This window comes from Ursus maritimus, unplaced genomic scaffold, assembly GCF_017311325.1.
Source record: "Ursus maritimus isolate PB19 unplaced genomic scaffold, ASM1731132v1 scaffold_21, whole genome shotgun sequence".
Taxonomy (NCBI): Eukaryota; Metazoa; Chordata; class Mammalia; order Carnivora; family Ursidae; genus Ursus; species Ursus maritimus.
Window position 1 is genome coordinate 42,936,620 of NW_024424564.1, and position 16,495 is coordinate 42,953,114.

General features: G+C 43.1%; 1 protein-coding gene across 2 annotated transcripts in view; it reads right to left on the reverse strand.

The window, feature by feature from the left end:
- The window catches only part of SYN3 (synapsin III), a 411,395-nt gene extending 400,616 nt beyond the window's left edge, over positions 1-10,779 (reverse strand). For both annotated transcript variants that reach the window (XM_008705633.1, XM_008705634.1), the window contains exon 1: positions 10,290-10,779. In XM_008705633.1, coding sequence (XP_008703855.1) covers positions 10,290-10,600 — 311 coding nt within the window. In that variant the 5' untranslated portion in view covers positions 10,601-10,779. The remainder of the gene's footprint in view (positions 1-10,289) is intronic.
- Between the last annotated feature and the right edge of the window lie 5,716 nt (positions 10,780-16,495).

The following is a 16,495-nucleotide window of genomic DNA, read 5'->3' on the forward strand; positions in this document are numbered from 1 at the left end:
TTGTTCCTTTTCCTACCGTCTGCCCCTTCACTCACCGACCATCTTGTCTCCTGTAAGCAGCTGCACAGGCAACCCCTAATTTAGCTAATTCCATTCTGAAGATGACAATCAGCTCAGTGCAAATCTTCAGGAAACCTGCACCCTTACCCTTCCTGAAGATCCAGGGTGGGAGGTCAGGAAAATGGACATAAAGCACTATCCTCTCTCTTGCCATCACAGACAGCCTCCCTCCTGCCAAGGAAACACATCCCAGGCAGGCTTCCACAGGCCCCAGGAGAAGAGACGTTCTGTAATGAGGCTGGCATCTGCCCAGTGACCTGCCTCCCCCAGGGCAAGGCTGTAACCGGGCGGGGTGAAGTCTGTAGACTCCGGCACTGGAACAACTATTGCTAAGAAAGCCATGGCATCTGAGGGACTCCACTTATAAGGTCATTCAGCGGACCTGGGCAAGAAAACCACGCTTTGGAGGAAGAGGAGAGACTCATAAGGTAAACAGCTGACTTCTTCGGAGAAAAGCAAGGCAAGGCAGAGAAGTGACCAAGACAAAAAGTCACAGAGGAAAAAACACAAAGCTTTAGGCTCAAGACTCCTGTGAGGGCTTACGGGCCAACCCTTTTATAGTTGGGGCCTCTTCTGCACCATGCTTCCCCAATGGCCAGCCCAGTTGTGCCTGAACACCTGCAAGTGATGGGGAGCTCACTATGTCACCGGGCAGCCCACTTGATCTTTGGATGACTTCGCCATTCTATATATGGGCTGAACTAGATCTCCTGCTTAAGTGGCCTCACTGTTTTCAGCTCTACCAGTTGGAAGCTACATGAAAGAAGTTCTCTAACTCAATGGTTGTTAAACTTGGCTCATCGTCGTTTTAAAAAATACAGTTTCCCAGCTCCACTATAGATTTCTGATTCAGTAGTTCTAAGGGCACATTGCCGTGCGACCAGTCCTGCACCCATTTGAACTTCCAGCAACAGGACCTCCATCTGCATTTGCATTGAAGGAACCAAGCAGCTCTCTTGCACACGGTCTTGGTGGGACTGTCCCAGGACAAACTGTGGAACCAGCCAGGTTTGTTCTTGCCCAGGAGTTTGATTTGAGAGTAGAGAGGCACATGGCTGGAGGGAAACAGGAGCTGACTTCTCTAGAGAAAGCTGCCCAGAAGTCCCAGCCCCCTAGATTCCAGTGGATCCCTGGGTCCTGGTCTCTCCAAGACTTGGGTCTGCATTATTTTCTTTTGATTCTGCCTCCCACACCAATTATTTTCTTTTGATTCTGCCTCCCACAGCAATACATCCCCACTTTGACTAAGTTAGCCAAAGTCTATTTCTTTTTCTTGAAAACAAAGAACTCTAACTATTACAGAAGGTGTAGGCTGGTGCCCGGGAATCTGAATGTTGTTCTGATAGAAATGGTATTTTGGGGAACGTGATCTTAGTCTATCATCGTTTGACTTAAGAGGAAACTAACGCCCAGAGAGAACAGTGGCTCCACTATGATCCCATAGCATCAGCAGAGAAGGGAGTAATCCAGAAGAAACAGCATCTATCAGATTTCTCCCCACATTCCCTTCTGCTCAAAGACATTTCCCCCAGATTTTCTAGCCAGTTTCAGAGGGTGAAGACTCTACCAGGCGAGAGACAGCTCTTCACTGTTTTCCCCCTCCCTCTCTCTCTCCCTGAAAGAGCTGGGTAGGAAGCAGCAGGGGCACCAGGCCTCAGGATTGGACAGCAGGAAGACCTCACGGAGAGAGGTCAGCACTTGAAAAATTCCTCAAGTCAAAGGGCTTGGGGCTTGGGTGCCACACAAGGCCCTCACTGTGTGCGCACATTGTCTCCCTGATAAAAGGGGCCGGGCCTGGGAAAACGGAGCCTGTCTCCAGGCGACTAGGCAGGCTGCTGGGGAATGCCCAAGGCCCCTCCCCTCCCCCAGGCACCAGGGCCAGGGCCAGGGAGGCAAGGGGGAGGGGCAGGATTGCGGGGCAGGTGCCCAGAGTGGGAGGGATGAGTCCAGAAGTCCAGAGACACTCTAGGTGGTGTTGGGTGGCCTGTGTGAGTTGATGAATGAAGTGAGGAGGAAGGTGACATGAGGCCTTTCCTTTCTCCCTCTCCCTTCCATCCCTGCATTTCCCCACTGCCAACAACCAAGGCCTGCCTTATTGAAGAAGAGGTTTAAGGGTAGAGGAAGTGGTGGGGGCAGATGTAAGGATTCTGTTTCCCAGAGCCATATCTCTTCAGCAGAAAGGTACGTGTCTCCACTGTGAGCACCCCAAGCAAGTCTAGGAGGAGGGGTCCAACCCAGGCCTCCATCTTCTCATCCTCACTGTAGAGTGTCTGCCAGTTTACCAGCATCCAGACACCCCTCCTCCAGGGCTTCTGGAAGACAGCCCTTGAGCCTATCCAGCTGAACTGAGAAGCATGCCAAGTGGCTTCCTTCCCCTTGGCTTCCAGCACCATTATATTCATCAGCAATTAGTAATTGCAATTAATTGTTAATACAGTTACCATTTCGGTGCCTGTTATGACAAGTTAAGCCCTGTACTGGCCCCACCCATGCCATCATCTCTAATCTTTGCAATGACCCTTCACAAAAGATCCACCATGGTCCTGCCTCACAGCTGAGGAATATCAAGTTCCGAGGTCAGACTTCCCAAGGTCACGTAAGTGAGAGGGAGAAGGGACCCAGGCAGTCTGCCTTGGGACTGTACTAGTTTTGCTCCCTCCCTACTGGTGCCTGACAATCCTCAGTCATTGTCACAGGCAGGGAAAGCTGCTCTTTGAGAATGGGGTCAATTGGGGGACTTGCTTTGGTTCTCCAACCAGAAAGCAAGGAAGTGCAATGGCTAGACTCTCACTGGGCCTGTGTTAGCAGGGCTGAGATGGTAGCAACTGTCTATCATTGCCATCCCCCATAAACAGGTTATCTAGATAAAATACAGGTTAACCAGTTCAATTTGAATTTTGGATAAACAACCAACAATTCTATATGTATAAGTATATATTTAAGGTATAAGTCTATACCAAATACTGAAGGAGACAAATGGATTCATTATTTATCTAAGTATTAACTGAGGGTCCTGTATTTTTATTTGCTGTATCCAACAACCCTACCCCAAAGCCACTGCTGGTGGTGCCAGCTCTGAGTTCAAATCCCCCCTGTAGGTGGCACAGTGGGAAGCAGAATATCCTGGTCACCATGGGGCCAATTAGGCCCACTGCGAGGCTTCAAGGGGCCTGCCAAGATGCCCTGCAGTCCTCATGCCTTCAGTCAAAGCACGCTGAAGCAGTTCAGCCCCTCAAGTGGAGGCTGGAGCCTTTGACTAGCCAGCTGAACAAAATGGAGGGGGAGCCTTGGGCATAGCATGGACATCAGGTACTCTTCCAGAATTCCAGCGCAGCTGACTGTTTTCTGAGAAAGACTCTCCCCAGGGCATCCTCGATCCTGAACTCTCCCTAACAGTAATACCAGACTTTGGCAAGAGCATCTATTTGTTCATTGAATAAAGCATCGTGTATCCTGTCTTACCTTGTGCCAGGTACTGGGCTGGCCTCCAACAATATGGTATTCAAACATAGGAGGCCTAAGCCCTACCCTCCTGGAGCTTATGCTCTGGTGTAGGACCAAGCACAGGTAAACAAACTGGACACATGGAACAACCCTGTGAGGGACGAACAATAGGCTCTCACTGGAGCCTTTCACATTCCTGCGAGCTTAGTCGTGTGGTGAAAGTGGTGGCATTCTGGTCCCCACTTTACAGATAAGGGAACCAAGGCCCAGAAAGGTAAAGCAGCTTGGCCAAGACCACAAAGCTGGTGAGTGGCAGAGCTGGGACTTCAGTTCCTATCTGCCACCTGCCAGCCCTGAGTTCCCTGCATTTTATCTTTCTTCCCATTTTAACTCTCTTGAGAAACATGTCTGACATGTGTTAGGAAATCACATATTTAATATCAAAACACAGGGGGAAAGAGCAGAAAAGATCCTTCTGGAGCCTTAAGATGAGGAAAATAGCCCAAAGGCAATTTCTACGAAGGATCCAATTCCCAAACCTGAGATCACGAGTGTCTGGATGGCTGCAGGAACCCCTTTTCCTCCTGGCACCTTATCGTTCCAGCTGCCCACAGGGCTCCAACAGGGTGGGGCTGCCTGGCTTGAGGTGGGGCCCTTTCCTCTGAGGGTGAGGTCACCGGGATCCTGTGCTTGGCTGCAGTGCTGTTACATGGAGTCCTGCCACCCTGTCCCCTCCCACTGCTCTCAGACACTGGGTGTGTGCGGGTGTGTGTACACGTGTGAGCCTCCCGAGCAGGCTCCACAGGCCAGTGCCCTCACACACAGCATAGGAGGGCTTGTGCTCAGGTGGGAGTGGGAAGAATGCTGAGAAAACAGGGGTGTCCAGAATGGTCTGAGCTGGATCCCAGATGCCACTGACATCCGTTTTGATTTTGGGCTCAGAGCCTCAGTTTTCCTTATTTATAAAATGAGAATAGTAAAAGTACTCCATACAGTTGTTGGGAGGATTGAATTAGAAAACTATGAAAACTATTTAGCACAATGTCTGGTGGTGGAAGTACACAAATGTCTGCCACATGACAATGATGAAGACATTACCCCACCCCCAAAGAGTTCATAGTTTATTCATTTGTGCGTTCGTTCATTTTTTGACCAAGACTTTTCAGCATTTACCTCTTGCCAAGCATTGCAGTCCTGCGCAGGGGTCAGCAGGAGTTGTGGTGTCATCAGAAATGCCTTCTAAGAAGTCAGTCCTGTTCCATTCCCAGCCTCGCTACCCACCCGTTCCTCGTTCCTTGAGCAGGTGCATGGTCTCTGTGTTCTGCTTCCTCACCTGTATCATACCCTCTGGGCAACTCAGGAAGTACCTACGACCAGAGCTGTACTAGCAAATGATTAATAACCAGCTCTGTGAGGAGAACTAAAAGCCCTGTTTTGTAGCATTTGCCAGTTTCTGTGGTGTAAATGCTCTCATGTGACTACTCTGACTTTCTGTTGGAATGAGTATGAGATGAGAGGGGAAGAAGAGGATTTCAGAATGTCACCAAAGTCACTCTTCAGTTTCACTGTCACCATCCCCACCTGTCATTACCAATAACTCATCACCTCCAAAGTCACTCATTCAATTAACAGACATTTCCTAATTAACTGCCTGCCCTGTTGTAGGCGCTGAGATACAAAGACACCATCTGGGAGTGGGTGGGGTGGTGTGGTGGTGGGGACATAAATTATCATACAGCATCTCTTGGTGAATCTAGAAATGCACGAGGTGCTTTAATGGGTATCACCAATCATTATTTAGTAGGACAGTGTAGCCTGATACACTCTAGGCTGGAAGGATAGTAGCAGAAGGGTGTTTCAAACCAAGAATCCTTTTTCATTTCCTCCCCAACAAATAAAAGAAAAAAGAAACATAGGGAAGGGTGGAGAATTGAAGGGAAGGTAACAATAGATCATTGTTGAAATGGAATAGCAGACATTCTGGGAACAAGGCCATGGGTGAGATAAGAAGAGAGGAGAGCCAGAGTTCCACAGGCCATTGGAAGGAGGGGTTGGGGGCAAAAGCTTAGCTCTTTCTATCCCCTCACCCCAACACCCTGCTCCTCAACTTCATCCAGGCTCTGGAGATCTTATAGGCAAAACCATGAGCAGGGTTTTGCTTGCTAAACCTAAGCCCGATTATGAGCAATCTTTTTTTTTTTTTTTTTTTTTTGGGTCACATTCAATGTTTTGATTTTGAAATCAAACCTGGGGTTCTGATATAGTATCTGCGGGCAATAATAAAACTTTGTGCAAACTTTCTTTTAACAATCTCAAATAGCAGCCTTACATTTAGCCTCCCATACTGGAAAATACAGAGCCAAGATTTTATACATAGGTGAGTAAAAACAGAAACCTCTGCACTATATGTATTATATCGCTGACTCCTAAGGTAAGGTGCGTTTCGGGCCCCGTTATGCTCATTAAAAGTTATCCTCATTGGACTGGAGTGGGAGCAATGACATATGCTAATTGAACACTGACTGTGTTGAGTACTAGGGATATAAGGAAGAACAAGACACAGGCCTTGTTTTGGCAGAAAAGACAGCCAGCCACCTAACAGCCAATGATAATACAGTGTGAAATTACTGTAGCACAATGAAATATGCTTTAAGTTATATAAAGGAGGTGCTTGTTAGCACTGTTGGCAAGGTGGGGTGTGTCAAGAGAAGACTTCACAAAAGAGGTGACACCTGAGCAGGCTTTTAAGGGTGAATGGAAATTGGACAAATGAATAAGATAGGGAAAGGCATTCCAGGTAGCAGGGAGCAGAATGTGCTAAGGCAAATGTATTTGAGAACTACAGGTTGTTTGTTATTCCTGCAGAATAAATAGTACCACAGGAAGTGGAGCTAGAGACAGAATTAGAGAGAGGCAGGCAAGCTGATGACTGAATTTGAACTTCAGGGCAATTATGCACCAACAGAGGATTATAATAGGGGATGCACAGTAGGAGCAACCTGATCAAGACTGTGTTTCAAAAAAATGACCCTTTGGTGGTAACATGGAAGGTAACCAGGAGGTCAAGACTGGAGGCCTGAGATGAGTGAGGCTGCTGAAGATTCTAGGCGAAAGAATGAGTGGACAGGTAGTAGGGCTGAAGAATACTAAGCCTGAAATCCATTTATTTTATTTCTCCTTTCCCTTGTGGTTCTCAAGAATGACTGATCTCCCCTCATCCCAGAAGACAGCACGAACTTGAGTTCAGACCTACTACTGAGCTGGCCCAAAGTTCCCCAAACACCACTGCCTGAGGTAGGCTCACCTCTAGGGACAACTCCAAAAGGTGGTAGAATCTTACAAAGCTCAGCTATGAATTGTTCTTCCCAGCAAAGGTGGCTTTGGAGCCCTCTGTTTCTCGTCCAAGGATAAAAAGCCCTTCCCCCCAGGTCACTGGGCAGGTATCAGATAGGCCTTGGGGGGCCTAAGCTGGTTCAAGAGTATCTGCAAGCTGGCCTCCACCAGGAGGGGGAGAATGGGGGTTTCCTGCAAACTCCCTCACTACAAGGAAACCTGATTCTGCAGGAAGGCCCAAGACCAAGAATGGGAAGACAGAGGATGTAGAGCTGAGAAGGGAGAAAAGGAAGTGGCATTGTTCCTGGTGGGTTCACTCTCAGTCCAGACAGTAGCTATCTCCCCCTTCATTATCATCTCAAAGGGGGGGATAAAAGGGGCCCTGTGAGCTGGCTTCTCCCCTTTAACAACTTCTTCCTCTCAGGAGACAGTTTGCACAATGAAGGAGGGGCTAGGCAGGGGCTGACCCAGGCAGCCCAGGCTCTGCCAAGGCCACCCAGGACAGTGGGGCTGGCTCGCCACCTGCTGGCCGCTCCTGGTTGCGGGGGACAGGCATCCTTCAGGAACTCTGCAGAGGAGGACTGGGATTCCCAGGCAGCCTGCATCGATCTGGAGAAAGCTGGGAATGTATTGAGATTCAGAGAGAATAGGAAGTTGAAGAAGAATCTAGGATGGAGTTCTGCAAGAAAAGCTGATGTGTCTGCAGGCAGGAAGTCTCTATCACAAATGTCCAATGAATGCAGAACCAGGTTCCAGTTAAGTTAATGAGTGTCAGTTTCTCCCTTTTTCCCTTTATTACCCACTGAGGGGCAAGAAAAAGATTGCTGTTTTTGAGATCTAATTAAAGTGTGAGTATAACAGGCGTGACTGAAATAGACTGGGAGACATTGCTCTGGCCAAAATTGTGTCCCCCATCAGTATGCACAGCCTACACTTCACTCATTAGTCATGCCTGTGGATTAGAGAGATGGAAGACCAAAGTCAAAATTTAAATGTTACTTGGATGGGTGAAATAGGCGATGGGATTAAGGAGTGCGCTTGTTGCGATGAGCACAGAATGATGTATGGAAGTGTTGAATCACTATATTTTACACCTGAAACTAATATAACACTGTATGTTAACTGGAATTTAAATGAAAACTTAAAATAATAATAAAAATTTTACTTGGGTGAGGCCATTCATTCCATTTCAACCTCATTCACTGTGCCCTGACACTATACTACTTACCCCATGGACACCAGGAGGACAGAGATGAATAAGACCCAACTTTATCACTCAGGAGCTAACAGGCATGAGTGACTAATAGAAAACTCTGTACAATGGGATAAATCCTAATCCACTCTGTCCATTAATGGGGATGAAGAGATTAAATAAACATACCTATGAGGGGCTGCCATCAAGATGACTAATGTTGCACAGAAGGTCACAAATAGTCTGCAACAGCAACATACACCTAAGTAGCACCTACTGTCTACCAGACACATCCTAAGCACTTTTATATTAACTCAGATTTTAATCCAATTACATACAGTAACTCTACAAGGCAGATACTATTTTATTCACATTTAGGTGCAGTAACTTGCAAAGGTCGTTCAGCTACTACAGGGTAGAGATGGGACCTGAACCCAGACAGCTTAACTCTGTGTTCCTCACCATTGTACTGTGCTGTCATTTATCAGTTCCACCTCCATACAGAAAGTAACTTTCCTGACAAACAGGTTTTTTAAATAAGCCCCGACCACTGCCATATCATGGCAAACCCTAACTGAGCCAGAGATAACACAGCCAACAGAGAATGCTCAAAATCAAGGTCAAGCACTGGGTTAAAAAGAAACAGAGGACTGTAAAGGCCATGCAGGCATTTTGGTTCTGGGCAGACAGGCAGCAGGATTGTACAGGCAAGAGTGCCTGGAAGCAACATCTCTGCAGAAATCAACCACTAAGCTCAGAACCTAAAGATGGTGCTTTTACATAAGCGCGTAAACAGATAAACAAGGCTTCATGATGACAGGCTTCAAGCAAGCGGCGATAGCGAAGATAATGCAGACTGCATCAGAACAGAGGCCATGCACATGACCATCTTCCTTAAAGACGAACTGATTTCTTAGCAAGAAAGTAAAGATTGCTGTCTACACCTGCTGAACACCCTTCCATATTGACTGTACTGAATATGTATTATACACTATAAATATCTCCTACTCCAAAGCACAGGCTCAATCATTCCCAGCCTGAGCTAACTTCTCAAGGAATGAATTTGAGTACACACATGCATGTGAGAACAGCAGGGCCTCTGGCATGCTCAGTGAACTAAATGCATTAATTTATTCACCCAAGACGTTAACTACCGAGAGCCTACGACATGGCAGCCTTTCGAGACACATGCATGCAACCTTGCTCTCCAGCACCATGACCATGTATGGGTCTACTGTCAGAAATGCCCTGGATGGAGTTCTTCCATGTCTCCACATTTGGACTTATTTCCTGGACTGCAAATTCTATGTCTCAAACTAGGACTGATAATATGTATCACGCATCTCTACCAAAAACTTGCAACTGCCCAGATCCCTGTGAACAGGGTCTGTTCACCATTTACCCGAATACCTAAGATGGTGACTTACACTCAACTGGTGCTCAGGAACTACCTGTGGAACAACTGCTGCAATGACCTTGACACATGTGCCCAATCTCTGCCTCTGGAGAGCTCACCATTTATTGGCACACCTAACAAGAGGCTGGAAGGCACATCGTTTCTGCCCACACTTGGTGTGAAGAGAACAGATTCTGGAGCCAGACTGCCAGTATGTGGAAGAGCTGGGATACAAACTCAGGCACTCTGGTCCCAAGGGTGTTAGATAAGGACCACGGGCCTGTGTTGGTTTCTTTTACCCTCACAGAAACCTAGATGAATGGACGGAGGATGGCTGAGGCTGAACGATATTAAGCAACTTGCCAGAGTTATTTCAGATTTTTAAAGTTTTCCATTTTTAGGAAGGTAATACGGCGCACATACCATATATTATGTAATACTTCCGGTGAGCTCTGGGCAGCACCCCCACAGCAAACGTATTAAGATGTAAACCAAGATTGCAGTAGATCATATGGTCAAGCACAGTGAGTGGTATAACAAAGACTATTACAGTCTCACTTTCCCTCAGACCAGGCTTTGCTGCCAAATGGATTATAAAATATTTTTCAGTTTTCAGAGCTTTCTGGATTTTGGACTTACAGGCAAGGGATTGGGACCTGTCAATGTAAAGCACAAAGCAGGTGCCATGGTGTCTGGCATGCAGTAGCCACATGGTACATGTAGTTTCCTTCCCTCAGGCCAGTCTCTGATACCACCAAGCCTCTCAGCTTTCCCCTCTCCCCTACTGCCCACCCCCCCAGGACTGAGATAAGCCCCATCTCCTCTCTTGCCCCCAGGCGGAAGCACCTACAGATTCTGGCTTACCAATCTGTGTGGGCATCATCGATCACCAATAGGATCCTGGGCCTTTGAACAATGGGAACGGAGGGACCTGGAGGCTCCATCAGCCCTGAGGGGGCTTGTGAGGTCTGCTTCATGGCACTGGAGAAGGAGCTAAAGAGGCTGGATCCTGGAGAGGAGAAGGAGGCTGCCAGGGGCTGGGGGTGCCTCCTCTCCATGGCTGGGGAAGCAGGGGAGCTGGTGGAGCTATCTGGGCGCTGCAGGTCTGTCATGTAGCCATTAGGCAGGTTGGCCACGAAACTGCTGTCGGAGAGGCGCCGCCGGAGGAAATTCATGGCTATGGATGGAAGAGATGGCTTGTTCCTACTCAGACTTGTCTAGGTGAGGCCCAGAACACAGGCTGCCAGGGAGAGGAGGTGGTGGGGTCTTGAGCCAGAAGAGCCAGGGGAATCCTGCACAAGTCGGCTTCAGCTGTCTTTGCTAACCTGGTGGAAACAAGCCAACACACACATTAGTGGAAATGACCTCCACCCCTTAAGAGCAAACAGATATGGCACCTTCCTGCCCCACTGTTGGGGGTAATATAAAGTGGGACATCCTTTTGGAAAGGAATTTGGCAACATGTAATTATACCATAACCTTTAACCTACAATTTCCATTTTCTGGAATTCTATCCCAAGAAACGAATCTCAGTTACAGAAAAAGCGTCTTGCACAAATATATTTTTCACAGCATTATTTACACTAGCAAAATATTGGAAAGAATTCCAACCTTCAGTCACAAAGTAACGAATAAATAAACTACAGCACAGTCACTTAGTTGTAAACTTTTGTAGCTATTAAAAGAGGGTACATATAAAGAGATTTTAGTACCATAGAAAACATTTCATTTGTAGTTAAGAAGATCATGCTACAAGTTTATTGGGACAGAACGACTATAACCACATAAAGGAAGAAATAACACAACTATGGGAAGCAAATACACTGGAATGTTAACTGTAACTATATTTGGGTAATGTGATTACATGGCTTTTTTTTTTTTTCTTTTTCTTTCCACTTACCTGTATTTTCCAGATTTTCTAGGATATATATTGCTGTGGACTGAATTGTATCCCCCAAAATCATGCGTTGAAGCCCTAACTCCCAATGTACTGGTAACTGGAGATGGTGCCTTTGGGAGGTAATGGAAGTTAGATGAGGTCATGAGATGCGGCCTCATGATGGGATTCGTGGCTTTATAAAATGAGACAACAGTGAGCTTGGTCTCCCTCCACCAGTTGAGGACACAGGGAGAAGGAAGATGTCTGCAGGCCAGGAAGAGAACCTCACCAGAAACCAGCCATGGTGGGACCCTGATCTCAGACATCGAGCCTCCAGAACTGTGAGAAAATAAATTTCTGTTGTTTAAGCCACACAGTCTGTAGTATTTTGTGATGGTAACCCAGGCAGACTAATAAACATATGTATTGCTTTTCTGAACAGAAGAAAGTAAGTTCAAAAAAACCAGATTATTCACTTGAGATCTAGATATCCCATTGAGAAAAGTGATTATTTAAACAATGGAATTAGACCCCTCATAGTTTTTTGTGATTATTTTATATTTTTATTGAAGTAAAATTTACTTCCACTGAGATGAACAGCTCTCAAGTGTACAATTCTTTGAGTTTTGACATACACTGATATAAGATTTATTATATTTATGTGGCCTCAGGAAGTGCTCTTGTGTCCCTTTCTGGGAGCCCACACGTCCTCATACGCAAACACTCTTCTGATGTCTGTCACCGTATATTAATTTTATCTCTTTTTAAGCTTCATATAAATGTAATCATATGTATTAATCTTTTGTGAAGGGCTTCCTGCCCTCAACAGAGTGGTTTTGAGACTCATCTAGGCTACATGTATCAACAATCATTCTGTTTTTCAATTTCCGAGTAGCACTCCACTGGATGAATAAACCATAAATTTTTACATCCTTTCCTGTTGATGGACATTTGAAATGTTTCCAGTTTGAGGGTATTATGAACAGGATTGTTATAAGGATTTTTTATTTTAGCATTTTTTGTGGGAAAAGGAAGAAAGAGAGAGTAAAAGAGAGACTTTTCTTTGGGAAAATATCTAGAAGCAAATTTATTGGATCATAGGGCAGAAATATGTTTACCTTCTTAAGAAACTGTCAAAAAGTTTCCCGTAGTGGTTGTGCTATTTTGCATATTTCACTTGAGTGTTCTGGTTGCTTTACATCCTTAACAACATTTGGTTGTTGTCAGTCTTTAATTTTAGCCATTCCAATGGGTGTAAAATAGTGTCTAATTGTATTTTTAATTATTTTCTCTGATACAGAAGGAGGTTCAGCAATTTCCATGGGTTTACTGGCCATTAATATATCTTCTTTGGTGAAGTGTCTGTTCAAGTCTTTGGCCCATTTTTAAAATGTGGGTTGTTTATATTTTTATTAGTGATTTGTATTATTTGTGATTTCTTTATACATTCTGGATATAAGTCCTTTGTCAGATATGCATACTGTGAACATTTTCTCTGTCTTTGGTTTGCCATTTCATGTCCTTCATGAACATTAGTTTGATAGACTAAAAAAACTCTTACAAAAAGTTGTTCACTTAAAATAAAAACATTCTAACGAGAAAAAAAAATTTATACCATAGGATGAGACTCTTCCATATTTTGGTTATTAGGAGTATTTTATATGTACATACAAAAATGTATATACACACACATAAGTATACATATTTATATGTACATATGTGAAATGTAACATAAATCTGTAGATGTTTTGATAAACAAAAGTTCAAAATTTTATGAAGTCCAAGTTACTAGATTTTCCATGTGATTAGACCTTTCTGTATCTGCTTTTAAAAATCTTTGCCAACCCCAAAATCATGATGATATTGTCTTCTAATCTCTTACAGAAACTGTATAGTTTTAACTTTTCTATTTAGGTCTATAATTCATCCAAACTTGATTTTCTGAGTGGTGTGAGGTGGGGTTCATTTATCCAGTTTTCCAGCACCATTTATGAAAATATTTTTTCCCCAATGAATTCCTTTAGTGGCTTTCTTGGCACCAATGAATTGTATATGTATGGGTCTATCTCTGGACTCTTTATTATGCTCCATTGATCAGTCTGTCCTTACACAGTCTTGATTACTGTGGCTTTACAGAAAGGCTTAAAATTGTGGAAGGAGCAGAGATGCCCTTCAACAGACAAATGGATAAAGAAGATGTGGTCCATGTATACAATGGAATACTACTCAGCCATCAGAAAGAACAATTACCCAACATTTGCAGCAACATGGACGGGACTGGAGGAGATTATGCTAAGTGAAATAAGTCAAGCAGAGAAAGACAATTATCATATGGTTTCACTCATTTATGGAACATAAGAAATAGCAGGGAGATCGGTAGGAAAAGGAAGGGAAGAATGAAGAGGGGGGTAAACAGAAGGGGGAATGAACCACGAGAGACTATGGACTCTGGGAAACAAACTGAGGGCTTCAGAGGGGAGGTGGGTGGGGGACTGGGATAGGCCGGTGATGGGTATTAAGGAGGGCACATATTGCATGGAGCACTGGGTGTTATATGCAAACAATGACTCATGGAACACTACATCAAACACTAAGGATGTACTGTATGGTGACTAACATAACATAATAAAAAAATTTTTTAAAAAAGGCTTAAAATCAGACAAAATGAGTCCTCCAACTTAGATTTTCTTTCTCAAGATTATTTGAAGTATTCTAGGTCCTATTTTCATATGCATTTTAAAATCAACTTGTATAAAAAAGTGGTGGGATATGGTTTGGGATTATATAGAATCTACAGCTCAGTTTGGGTAGAAATAACATCTCAACACTATCGAATGTTTTATTTTTTGAACATGGTAGAGCACTCTACTTACTAAATATTCTTTCGTTTCTCCCAGAAATGTTTTGTGATTTTCAATATAGAAGTATTGCACGTATTTTGTTAAACAGATTCCTAATATTTCTTCTGTTTTTTTTTTTTTTTTTTTTTTTTTTTTTTTTTTTTGGGCGGCAGGGGAGGGGGCAGCGACGGTATTTTAAAAGACTCAGTTCTCTAAGTTTCATCTTCCATTTGCTTGCTGCTAGTATAATATATTTGCCAATTGTTGTCAGTATATTGACATGATAAATTCAATTATTGTTTCTAATGGTTGTTTATATATTTCCTAAGATTTTCTATTTAAGCAATCCTGTCATCTACAAATGGAGACATCTTTACGTCTCCTTTTCCAACCTTAATGCCTTTCTTTTTTTCACCTCTTTTATTACAGTGCCTAGGACCTCCACCACTGAATAGAAATGATGAAAGTGGACACCTACCTTTTCCCAATCTTAGGGGGAAAATGTTCACTATCTCACATTACTAAGATGTTAGCTATAATTTTTTATAAATGCACTTTATCAGACTGAGACAGTTCCCTAGTAGTCTTAGTTGCCTGAGATTTTTATCATGAATGGATGTTGAATTTGCCAAGTGATTTTTAATTGAGAAGAACTACAGTTTTTAAAATCACTTATTTACTTAATGTGGTGACTGACTGATCGATTTTCCAATGTTAAACCAAACTTGCATTCCTAAGATAAATCCTACTTGGTTATAGTGAATTACCAATTTTACATATTGCTGTATTCAATCTGATAATATTTTGTGGAGGATTTTTGCATCCATGTTGATGAAAAATATTGGTCTGTAATTTCCTTTTCTGGTAATATCTTTAATAGATTTTGGGACAAGGGTAATGTTGAGCTCACAAAATATGTTGGGAAATGTTCCTGCCTTTTCTCTTTTCTGAAAGAGTTTATGTAATATTGGTATTATCTTTTTTCTTAAATTATTGGAAGAATTCAACAGTGAGGCCATCTGGGGCTGATGTTTTCTTCACGGAAAATTTTTTAATAATGAACTCAATCTGTTTTATAAATTTATTCATATTCTCTGTTTCTTATTTCGGTGTTCGCAATATGTGATTTCAAGCAATTTGTCCATTCTTAGTTGTGAAATCTGCTGGCATGAAGTTATTCATAATATTTTTTTTATTATCCTTTCACATTCTGTAGGATCTGCAGTGATTTTCCCTGATATTCTTGACATTGGTGATTTGCTGTCTCTCTCTTTTGGACTAATCTGTGTTGCTAGGAATTTATAAATTTTATTAATCTTTTAAAGAACCAATTTGCAGCTTTTCCAATATTCTCCACTGTTTGTTTTCTATTTCACTTGTATCTGCCCTTTATTACTTCCTCTCTTCTTACTTTGGGTTTAAGGGTTTGATTTTTTCCCCTAGACTCTTAAAATAGAAATGTAAATCACTAATTTGAAACCTTTCATCTCTTCTAATATAAGCGTTTAAAGCAATCCATTTCCCTCTATGCACTGCTTTAGCTGCATCTCAGAAACTTGGCATTTTGTTATTTTCATTATTCAATTCAAATTATTCTTAATTTCTTTGTGATTCTTTTTTGACTTATGAATTATTTAAACATCTTTAATTTTCAAATTCCACTACTCTTTCAGATAATTTATTATTGTTGTTTTTAATATGACTCATTTGTGAGCAATGAACATAGTCTATAAGATTTTAATCCTTTGACATCTCTGACATTCATTGAAATTCATGTTATGGCTCAGTAGGCTCTATCTTCATGAATGTTCCATTTGCACTTGAAAAGAATGGGTATTCTACAGTTGTTCAGTGTAATGTTCTATAAATATCAACTGGATTGTTGCAACTCAGGTTCCTCAGCCAGGGAGGACGATTCTGCTATGTGATTTGCAAACAGGAAGTTTATTGGAGAGTGCTCCCAAGATTAACAACTGCAGGCAAGTAGGAAAAACAGAAATGAATTGAACTGCAATACAGTTTTAACAGAGGCGTCAGTCAATCTTATTGAGGATGGAGCCGGGCATCTCTTTAGCTTTCCTCATTTTCTAGCCACTTTGTTAACCTATACTCTGTCTGCTGACTTGTCAAACCAATACAACTGCAGCTTTCTGCTTTGGTTTAGCTGCTCCATGCCACGTGGACTGGGGAACGCTTTCAGGAAGAGTCACATAAATGTATATCTCGCTTAGTGGGTGTGATTCTCTTCTTTCAAGGGTCAAATCCCATCCAGATTCTACCTATTTTTTGTTTCTCTCCAGAAACCTCAAATAGTTTCTTTTAAATATTTTATTCAAAGTTTATAATTATCA